The 12,002-nt window shown below is 36.7% G+C and overlaps 1 protein-coding gene across 7 annotated transcripts in view; it reads right to left on the reverse strand.

Annotated features, from left to right (window-relative positions):
* AGPS (alkylglycerone phosphate synthase) overlaps positions 1–12,002 on the reverse strand; it is a 137,295-nt gene that overhangs the window by 14,871 nt on the left and 110,422 nt on the right. For 3 of the 7 annotated variants that reach the window (XM_002712307.6, XM_089328102.1, XM_089328101.1), the window contains exons 18-19: positions 7,868–7,967; positions 4,874–4,931 (exon numbers count right to left, since the gene is read on the reverse strand). In XM_002712307.6, the coding sequence (XP_002712353.3) occupies positions 4,874–4,931; positions 7,868–7,967 (158 nt within the window). Of the gene's footprint in view, positions 1–1,348; positions 1,480–3,438; positions 3,659–4,873; positions 4,932–7,867; positions 7,968–12,002 lie in introns of those variants that run through there. The other 4 variants (XM_070070624.2, XM_089328103.1, XM_070070623.2 and 1 more) reach the window with 4 other exon arrangements.

Genomic DNA, 12,002 nt, shown 5'->3' on the forward strand with positions numbered 1-12,002 from the left:
TTCATACAGATTGAGACCTTCCTATAGAGAGTAAGAAACACTTTTTTCAACACTATTTTGAATCATATTTTTGGATATACAGATCTTTTTTCAAATAAATTACAGCCTTTTTCTCAATGGTTAGAATAAAGGTTTAAAATACAAAACAGAGTTTCACATGACACTGTTGCTATTATTTGGAAGGAGGAGAGGAAGGAAGAGGAAGTAAGTGGAAGGAAGGGAGGGAGGGAGGGAGGGAGGAAGGAAGGAAGAGAGGGAGGGAGGGAGGGAGGGAGGGAGGGAGGGAGGGAGGGAGGGAAGAAGGAAGGAAAGGAGGAAGGAAGGAAGAGAGGGAGGGAGGGAGGGAGGGAGGAAGGAAAGGAGGGAGGGAGGGAGGGAGGGAGGGAGAAATACACTATTGTTTCCTAAGCACCTATTATGTATAAGGGATTTTCAATGTTTTACACGCATCATCACAGTTTATGATATAGGAACTAGTATTCTCATTTTGCAGGTAAGGACACTGAAGCTAAGAGAAATTATTTCTCTAAGGTCATGTCACACAGCTAGTTAAAAAATTGCTAAGCAATGAGTCCAACAGAGATTTTTCAAGGTCATTTTATTTCCTTTATCTCAGCCTTTCAAACTTATATTTGTTTTAAGATAAAATTTGAATTGAACCTTACATATACTATGTATCTGAGGAACAACAGTAAAATGGCTGGTGGTGTGGAGTTTCAGAGAAACACATTATTTTAGTATACTTCTCTCCTCAGAATAACTGACTCTGCTAACATTTTCCCAGAAATAGGCAATAAATTGAGCCTTTCTATGAATAAGTATGCTCCTATATTCAAACAAGGTTTTGGTTATTAAATGTTTGAAATTATATTAGTAATAAGACTACTGCCTTTTTAATATGAAATTCTGAGAACTTGGGCATGCACTTAGCACTCAACATACTCTCTGAGTCTCTACTACATAGAAGATTTATTTATTTATTTGAGAGGCAGTGTTACAGACAGAGGGGTCTTCCATCTGCTGGTTCACTTCCCAAATAACCACAACAGTCAGAGCTCAGCTGATCCAAAGCCAGGAGCCAAGAGCTTTTTCCGTGTCTCCCACGTGGGCTTAGGGGACCAAGACTTGGGCCATCTTCCACATCTTTCCCAGGCCATCAGCAGGAAGCTGCATCAGAACTGGAACATCAGGGACTCAAATCGGCACCCACATGGGATGCTGGTGCCTCAGGCAGAGGCTTAACCTACCAAGCCACAGTGCTAGTCACCCCCCCCCCCCATAAATTTTTAGAATAATTATACACTTCTTTCAAAGGCTGTAAATTTCAATTGTTTAAAATTTTACCTACCTCAGATATTTCAGGCTTTTAATTAAGAGGCCAGGGACACTGAGGCAGGAAGATTTGGGTTCAAATTCTGGCACCAACAGTTATTGCCGATTTTTGGTCTAGTTCCTATGTATTCAGAGTGTAAGTATCTGCTTTTGAAGATTGGAATAATACTTATTACACATTTAAAAAATTTATTTGAGAGGCACAGAGAAAGAAAGAGAGGACAGATATTGCCAGAAAGAGAGCTCTCATCTCTAATTTACTTCCCAAATGACCACAAGCACCAAGGTTGTGACATCCTGTAACTGGCACAGAGGAACTCAATCCAGCTCTCCCATGTGGTGCCAGGAACTCAACTACTTGAACCACCACCTTCTGCTTCCCAGGGTACACATCAGCAGGAAGTTGGGAATCAGGTGGGAGTAGAACTGGGTCTCAAATCCAAGCACCCTTATGATGCAGGATGCAAGCATCTCAACTGGCTGCTTAACCCCTAGGCCAAGTGCCTGTCACTACTCTGCAGCATTCTGAGGACTGAATGAGATTAAATTATGCAGTGCAGCTAGCAAACATCTACAGCTTTATATATTAAGTCTATCTTCCTTGTCTTTACTGTTTCTGCATCTATAGCAGCTACATGTTTATTGAAGTGTCCGTTTAAGTGTTTTTCGAGGAATTAATAATTAATGATATTATGTCACCAGTTTTGATCAGTGCCTTTTGAAATCCTCTAATATTTAATTTACTAAAGGACTCCAATTCTTTGTATTGTGTAGTGGAAGAGTAATATCTCTAACATGGACAACATTAAAAAGTGAAAACATACTCTATATAAAAATATCACAAGGAGATATTTACATATTTGTGTGACATCAAGAATTGAATAATCATAATCTTACAGCTTGAGGTTTACAATTTTTATTATTAACTTTAACTTCTTTGTATTAATATAATGCACTATTTCCATAGCTTTCCCAAATAAAATTCAAGTTGTTATTACAGTGGTTTAATTATATTATTTTAAATTTGTGTATATTTTATTTTTTCTGTAATAACAGCTTTATAGATACATTATTTCAAGCATTTATGTAGGTTTGCTAAAGTCTACCAAGGAGCTTTGTGTCTGGGGTAGATCTGAAAAAGTAAATTAACATTACCAGTTCAGCATATTACACTTTAGCAATTCACACATATAGAACTCCTAGAGGGACTTGAATATCCTCATAGATCCCAAGGAAGTAGAGTCACTGGGCAAGGAAAATAACTTGGTTTGGCTTTCCTCTGCAATGTTTCAGGTAATTTGGTAATTTCCAACTTCTATAGAATTTCTGATACTATAAAGCTTAAGTAAATTGAAAGCATCATCCCTCAATTAAAGAAATAGTTCATTTAATAATTAGTCCCAAAAAGCCATCTATCTCCCCTTTACCCACATGATTCAGCTGTTCTCATCCTCTTGAAGAAGTATATTGATCAATATACACAGAGAACCATAAATTCCCCAATTTTCAAAGAACAGGTGCATTGATGGCTGCTGACAAGTATCATAAGGCTACAGAAACTGCTAACTATAGAAAAGAAATTTTAATGTTTATTCATACAAGTAATTATGGCTAAATTATTCTGTCTCCTTTCCCATGCTACCAATTTAGAATGAAGAACACATGAATACTTCATGGCAACTATTTTTAAAATTCTGTTATATATTAATACAGTATAATCATAAACAGAATAAAAACATTTAAAATTATATATACACACACACACACAGAGAGAAAGAGAGAAAGAGAGAGAGAGAGAGAGAGAGAGAGAACACGCGAGCTTTGTGACTACTTTAAAGGAGGATACTAGAATCTGGGTATCTTCATGAAATCCCTCTTGTTTAAATTTCCAAAATTATGTTTAGACTACCAAAGTAATCAGCATCTTAATTCCACTTGAAAAATTTCTTTCTAATACCCATTTTCTTCCCTTCTTCATTTTGTCATTCTAATATTCACTGGAACCTTCACCCAAGGAAACAAAAATAAATAGGAAAAGACCAAGTTCATTCACTTTAATGCTTATCAGTCAACTAAACTAAAAATTTATCTGTAGGGATTAAGAAAAAAGTAAATTGGTAGCAAATACTAAATTAATACACTGATGTTACAAATTACCTTTCTATTTCATTCATCTGTATTAGCAGTCTTCTCCAGGTCTGGCTGTAAGAACGTTATTCAGACATAGACCCTGTATTGTACAGTCTACTTCTTTTTGCACCAAGATTCTTCTGCGCATTCTGTATAAACGTAGAGGGCTCACTGGGGCCAAGTACTGCTGTAGGTGCTGGTATAAGGCAACAAACACCCTTTTCTCACTGATCCTGACTTTCTAATGTCAAGACATAGAACATTCTAAAAAGTACAAGTATACAGCACATAACCTTATGACAAGTGTTACCAAGAAAAGAAGGACATGAAGAACACAGTGAAGGTGGGGGAGTTGGATTTTTAAATTGAGTTATCATTTATCATCATGTTCCTCTCTTGAAAATATTTTAAAATTTAGAAATCTGTCCATTTATACCTCTCTAAGCACCAATTCATATCAAGGAATATAATACGAACAAATTTCTATTACAGAAACTGGATGACAGCTCTCTGCTATGGCCTGGGGGAACAGCAGAGGATGGCCCAAGACCTTGGGAGACCAGGAAGAAACACCTGGCTCCTGGCTTCAGTTCGGCGCAGCTCCGGCTGTTGTGGCCATTTGGAGAGTGAACCAACGGAAGGAAGACCTTTCTCTCTGTCTCTCCCTCTCACTATCTGTAACTCTACCTCTCAAATAAAATAAATAAAATCTTAAAAAAAAAAAAGAAACTGGATGAATAACCTCAACATTCATAATTTTAATGACAGATTAGCTATTATTTAACTTTTAAAACAACTGTCTCATACTAATTTCCTATGCTTGCTAGTATGATAACAATTTTTATTGGTAATGTAATAAATTCTCTAATGAACTTGATACCAAAATGACCACCAATAACATCACAGTATTAACACAGCATTAAATTCTTGAAAAAAGATCTGTTTTCATCCCCTGTCTTCATTAATTTACTGAGGTTTTGGGTGGGCAGGACAAATAGCTCTTCAATATATGGTATAAGTGATATCCAGCTACATTTCAACAGTGGCCGAAATTATATAGGGTTCTGCTGTTGTTGCTGTTTTCCCTCTTCAAAAATGTTTACTATAACGGTCAAATACCTCGCAGACAGCTGGGTTACTCTCTGGTGAACATCAGGTCCCTGGGAACTTGGCAGATTGGCCAGAATCCATATTTGGACAGGCTTGGCAGAGGGAGCTTGTGTTTATTACCACCGTAATTTGCCTACCTACCTCAGTGACAGTTATTCTAAGACATAAAAGCTTTTAAGAAATCTCAAGTGCTCTCAAATTACTCATTTCATAACTCTCATTACTCATTTCACAACATTTTACTGAATCAAATATTTTTTGAAGTAGGAATATTAGAAATTGTACTCCCAAAAAAGAATACCTCCATGATGATGTGAGAGGCTCCCTCCGTTAGCAAGGATTTCGTCTCTAGCAGCTGCCTGTATTTGGAAACAACACAAGTCATTGGGACTTAGATATCACTTTGCAGTAGAAAAGTAAGATCCAATCCCCAAAGGAGAGGCACATACTCAGTTTTTCTAGGCTAAATAATAAATTAGAAGCCTATTTTTTCCTCTCTCTTAGACTGTATTTAAAAGACATTAAAATAAAATGTGCAGCCAAACTTTATACATTTTTTTCTAATGAACAGTAACAATGCCTAAAAGACTACCTTGAGATTCTGTGGAAAAAGATTCTAGATTCTACTTTGAACTGAACATTATACTAACACACATTAACAATTAGTGCTTACTGACTGCTTGAGGTACATCCTGAAAAGCACCAAGCAACTGTTTTGCAGTCTTTCATTTATTTTTCTATAGCCTTATGGAATAACTGCAATTACTCCCATTTCACAGATAAAGAAAATGTTAAATGATTTGCCTAATGTCAGACAACAGACATTAGAGTCAAGAGTGCTTACAAAGTTATCAGAGATCAATAATAAAAGCCCTGGTGGAGAATATAATAATAAAAGACCTGCTTAGGTCAATGACTTGAGACAAATTACCTAGCAGTCCTATGGATACTGAAGCATAGGAAAATATCCTGTTGTCTTTCCATGTTTTAACCGTCCTAATATGTCAAGCCCTGACTAAGCTCCTTATAAAGCACACAAGTTACAAAGAGAAACACAACAAAACATAGAATGACTGAAGTATAGAGTGAAAAAGGGTAACAGAAACCAGAATGACCTTCAATTCTGAATGACTCATGATTGTGTAATAGCCATGAGGGAAATACCTACAGCATCTTGAACCTCTCAGAATTATTCACAGGCATAGAACTATTAGGAGTTAGGCTGAGGTAGAACAGGGCCCAGGCTGGACAGATGGACCACATTTCATTGCAAAGTAATCTCTAAGAACCCTCACTGGGAGTGACTATAGTTCTCAATAATGTGTTATATACCACAAAAAGAGCTAGAGGGAAGAAGCTGCTAGGCTCCAAACGATGGAGAATGACAGGCTGGCTGCATGGCATGGAATATTTTGTATACACACACTGAAGCATTGCACTGTACCCTATAAAGATGTACAAGTATTATATGTTAATCATAACTAAAAAACTTGAGAGAATGGGGGCAGTGCTGTGGTGTAGCAGGTAAAGCTGCCACCTGCAGTACCGGCACCCCATATGAGCATAAGTTTGAGTCCCAGCTGCTCCACTTCTGATCCAGCTCTCTGCTATGACCTGGGGAAGCAGTGGAGGATGGCCCAAGTCCTTGGACCTCTGCACCCTCATGGGAGACCAGGAAGCTGCTCCTGGCTCCTGGCTTTGGATTGGCACAGCTCTGGCCGGTGCAATTATCTGGAGAGTGAACCAAAGGATGAAAGACCTTCCCCTCTCTCTCTCTGCCTCTGCCTCTCTGTAATTCTGCCTTTCAAATGAATAAATAAATCTTAAAAAAAAAAAAAAAAAAAAAAAAAAAAAAAAAAAAAAAAAACTTAAAGAACTCTCATTACTTAAGATTTAGGATCTTTTCAAATGAATTATAAATATGCTAGCCCTTGCTCTAAGAACTTACATTCCAACAAATTACTTCAAATAAAGCAGTTACCATCTGAGATCAGCAGCACTTAAGAGAATGGCAGTTTGGACTGGGAAAGAAGGAACAATGTCACACTGTAGTACTGCAGGAGAAGGAGCTCTGGATAGCCAGAGAGCAACATCAGAGCACTGAAAGGCTGAAGTGATGAAAAAGTACTCAAACTTTTGGGAGTGACAGATATGGTCATCATTTTGATTGAGGGGATGGTCTCACAGGAGACTATATTATGTCAAAATCCAATTTGCACACTTTATTATTTGACTTATCTATTTGAGGAGAGATACTAATGGTGAGGCTGAGGGTGTAGGTAAGGAAGAAGAAGAGAAGGAGTTCCCATTTGTTGGCTAATTCCAGAATCCCACAATGGCCAGGACCAGCCTGGGCTGAAACCAGGAGCTGGGAACGCAATTCCGGTCTCCCACATGGGTTGCAGGAACCCAATTACTCAAGCCATCACTGCTGCCTTCTAGGGGCTGTATTAGCAAGAAGATGGAATTGGAGTCAGAGGCAGGCATCAAACCCAGGTATTCTATATGTAGCACAAGTGTCATAAACTTCCACCTCAAATTGTATACTTTACATTGTACACTTTAAAAACTATAGTGCACAATGTCTTTCAATTATATTTCAAAAAATTGTAAAAAAAAAAAAAGAGGGGTGGGGTGAGCCAAACAAATCATTTTGTGGCTTAAATCTAAAAGTGTGTGATGCCATTTAAAATATCTTGTAGTGCTATCTTTGGCAGGTACTCAATGGAGTTAAAACACAAGGATATCTGAGTTTTTAAGACATCTCATCTTCCTACAAGTTCCTCCATAGTCTAGTCTGTGTCTTCAACTCTAGGTACACTTGAAAGGAGAAATACTGGCCGTCAACAGAAGGCTTTATAAAAATTAGCTGCTTAAGGACATTTCAGAAATGTAACATAAACTACTAGCCAATGAACATACACTGATGATATCTCAACAACCCAGACCAAAAAGGTTGCTTACCTAAACTTACAGCTATGTCCTAGAGATGGGCAGGCTGCCAAAGTGATGTTAGGGATCCCTATATCACAGGCATTTCTACTGTCACTTAATGCAATCAGTTACTATGTGCTATAAGAAACAACCAAAGAATCACAGACTACAGGTACACAGAATATTAATTTTAGACTCACAATTCAGCACATAAGCCAGTGTATCAAATACACCTGACATTTCTACATACTAGCAAATCAAATGAGATAAATATAATCAAACTAAAATTCATAAATTAATAGTAAAATTTATTAACATTAAGAAAAGAATATAAAAGCAATATGATTGTATGCAGAATTACCTCAGTTTGTTCAAACACGGACAGTGGGTCACTAATTCCCCTGTAGTTAAAGGCAAAATAGAAGTAGATACATGCACCTGCATCGTATGTTTGAGTCACCCTAGAAAACAGAAAAAAAAATTCCCACAAGGGCTTTAAGTTAAGAGAAACAGATTTCATGTCTAGAATCTTGAAGGCAAAACCACCTGAATGATTAGCTGAAACTATAATCTCATTCTCTACCCAGCCTCCTAGGTCATGGAAGGAATGAGTAGATTGGCTCTCTTTAGAGTTGTTGACGAAACAGGTGAATTAAAGATGCAGTCAGAAACAAATACACCGTTCATTTAAGTGCCACTTTAGTCACTATTTACAAGTACACATTCGGTCTTTTCTCTTGTCTGCATGTTTCACATGACTAAAACGTCTATCAAGAAATAAAACAAACTTTTAACATTTCACCAGCATTTTATGATGAAATGCCATTTTCAATGACCTCATTGAAATTGGTTATATATTCCATTCCTTGACCCCATCGCTGCTGAAAACAGAAACATAAAACACATGGAATACACATATGGATATGCCAACACTGATGAAAATCAATTTTAATTATCTTAAAAATCCACACTGGTAAAATGTGGGCAGGTTATAACTCTTCAGACTACAGTAAGTGCTCTGACAACAATACTATAAACTAATTATTTGTCTGGATTCTCTTGGCTCAGGAGACTTAAAGATTCTGGGTAGGAAAAACAAGTAAGTCACTAAACTAGAGGTCATAAGAAAGATTGTTCAGCCATGGATATAATTTAAAAAGTAAATGACAATGAAATAAATATCAATGGCTTTTTTTCCCCTCTACAGATTGCTTAAATGCACTAGAAGACGCTCTTCTATGGTTAAAACATATACAGCTTCAGGATAAAGAATGACAAACAGCACTGAAGGATGCTGATAATTCAAGGTTCAGTTTACTAAGCTGTCTGATGATGGACTAGATACTCTGATAAACAGAACACAAAGAAAATATCAACAATTTTATGCCATTAAAAATGAGTCAAGAGGAAAGTGGTCTTCTTCTTCTTGGCTGCCACCATGAATGGCACAAGTGGCTATCCAGATCCACAAGTCAATGACCAAATGTCTGCTTCAGAAACAAATGATCACTGATGTCCTCCACCCTGGGAAGGCAATAATGCCCAAGACAGAAATTTGGGAAAGATCAGCCAAACTGTACAAGTCCACACCAGAGCTCAGGCCATCTCTGTTTGGATTCAGATCTTGTTTTGCTGGTGGCAAGAGAACTGGCTATGGAAGGATTTACAATCCCTAGGATTACACAAAGAAAAATGATCCCAAATATCCGCTTGTAAAACATGGCCTGCATGAGAAGAAAAAGGCCAAGCAAATAGCAAAACGAATGCAAGAACTAAATGAACAAATGTAAGGGAGACTGCAAAGATCTAGGCTGGTGTTGGCAAAAAACAAAGGATAAAAAACTCTGCTCTGACTTTATCTATAGTGACTGACCGTTAACAAGAAAATTAATAAACTGTAAAACCTTAAAAAAATGCAATCTAGACTTGACTCTACAGATGGAAAATATCAAGGTAATTAAATCACAATGAAGGATTTAAACAAATATTACAAAAACCTGGGTAAGTCAATTGGGAAAGGTACCCAGAAAAGGTATACCTTAATGGAGATATACAGAAAATGTAAGCTATTGCTTTAGGTAAGAAAAATACCACATTATCAAGGTATAGGGTAAATCAACCAAGAGATAATAGAGGAGAGTATAAAAGCCAGACATTCAGGAGCAGAAGAAACAGATGAGAAAACACATGGAGGGAAAAATTGAAGGATGACCTAAAAATAATGACAATTCTAACATCAGGAATCAGGGGGATATGAAAGCCAACAATGGGGCAGTGTTTAGCACAGCCATGAAGAGGCTGCTTGGGCTGCCTACATTCATGTCAGGGTGCTTGGGTTGACTCTCAGCTCTACTTCCAATTCCTGCTTCCTGTTAATGCATACCCCGGAAGGCAGGAGGTGAAGTCTCAAGTATGTGGGTCTCTGCCACACTTGTAGAAGACCTGGATTGAGCTCCAGGCTCCTGGCTGCAGCAGGCATTTAGGAAGTGAATCAGCAGATGGAAGATTTCTGTCTCTGCCTTTCAAATAAAATGAACATTTTTAAAAACAAATAAAACTTGAATTCAATCATAAGGAAATACCAGACAACTAAAATTGAGGGATATGTTATAAACATAATAACTAAACATTTTATATAGTCCTGGACTTGATCCTGAACCAGAAAAAGAAGACATCAGTGGGACAAATGGTAAAAAAAAAGATTTGTAGATTAGCTAACAGTATTGTTATATATACTATAATCATATATAATTGTATGAGACACAAACACCTGAGAAAGATGGGTTAAAGGTATCTGGAACTATTGGTGTTAATTTTGCAAATTTTTATAGATCAGGATCATTGCCATCACCATTACCCCTCATTAAAAATTTAAAACCAATGTTCATGTTTTCCCAATCAGTTGGAAATAAACAAAACCTCATTATCCTCAGGAGAGATTTTTCTTTCTATTAAAACGACTCTAAACAGACAAGATAAAACTTGGTGAACTGTCTCAAGTTTTCTAAGCTGCCTCAAAATTAACAGAATAAGTATAAGAATTTAAAACTCACATGAGAAATGGGAGAAATGTGCAAATACCAAATATGATGTGATTGGGTGAAATACATCATCTTCCTAAGTTCACATTAATATTAAAGGGGTAGATGTGTGGCACAATCGATTAAGTTGTTGCCTGGGATGTCAGTATCTCACATCAGAGTGCCAGATGCAGTCCTGACAACTGCATATTTCCAGTCCAGCTTCCACGTAGTGGACCTGGGAGACAGCAGATGATGTCCAAACAGCTGGATTCCTGTCACCAACACAGGAGACCTGGATGGAGTTCCTGGCTCCTGGCTTTGGCCAGGCCTAGTCGCAGTGGGAAGTGAATTAGTAAATGGAAGAGCTCTCTGTCTTTTCTCTCTCTGTCACTCTGCCTTTTAAATAAAACAAATAAATCTTTTGAAAAATTAAAAAGATTTGGAAAACAAATTGATCAAATCAAATGCAAAGGCATGGCCTTAACTAATTATATCCTATTGTACTATATATAGGGCATCTATAAAGACTTAAATTGAGCAACTAACATACCACATATGGTAACTTAAATAAATATTATGTGATTGAAATATTTGCAGAATTGAAAACTTGGGATTTAATGGGTTAAAACAGCGTCTGTAAACTTTATGTGTAAATAAGGTATATGGGTATCCATCAAGAATGCTAGATTATTAAATCATATTATATGTGTGTATATGTATGATATGCTAATATGATAACTAAACATGTGTTTAGTTGTGTAGACCTGGACTGGATCATATGTATACACTCACATATCTGGGTTTTCAAAATGCAATTAGGAAAGCAGTTAAAACAGAACTAAGGTAATCACAGTCAAATCCCCAAATGCACTCACAAAGGTTCCCACAAAGAATTTAATTTAACAGAAGGAGCAAATATAGAGGAAACACTCTTTTTATTACACAATACAAATAGCATCTAATCTAAAATTTTAATGGCCTTTTAGGCCAAATGTTAGGTGCCTCAGAACAGAAGAAATGAACTGTTTAACAATACTGCTGTCAATTTGCCAGCTGTGTTTTTCTTCTAGTGTTAATTCACACTCATAAAAAAGATCCCTTAAATGTTTACATTTTAAGTACCAGATTTACAAAGTTTAAGAAAAATTGGAGAACCATTTTAATTATGAGGACACTATCATTAGAATTAACCACATTCAAATGAAATTTCAAGGATAAATTATTTTGTAACAATTAGTAAACATACACAATTCGTAAGAGAATCATTAATATCAATAAAAAAGTAACTAAATATTAATAGAGCATTGTCACTATCCAATAAATCCAGGATCTATATATCACAAAGTTCAGTTTTCAGTAGACAGGCAGAATACTAAATTTAGTTATAAAATGTTTGATGGGCCTGATCAATCAGTAACATGGACAAAAGCAAAATGAAAATCATTAAAAACACCTTGTAGAAACCTCAATTTG

The sequence above is a fragment of the Oryctolagus cuniculus genome, chromosome 3, assembly GCF_051225735.1.
Source record: "Oryctolagus cuniculus isolate XC-2025 breed Fujian yellow rabbit chromosome 3, ASM5122573v1, whole genome shotgun sequence".
NCBI lineage: Eukaryota > Metazoa > Chordata > Mammalia > Lagomorpha > Leporidae > Oryctolagus > Oryctolagus cuniculus.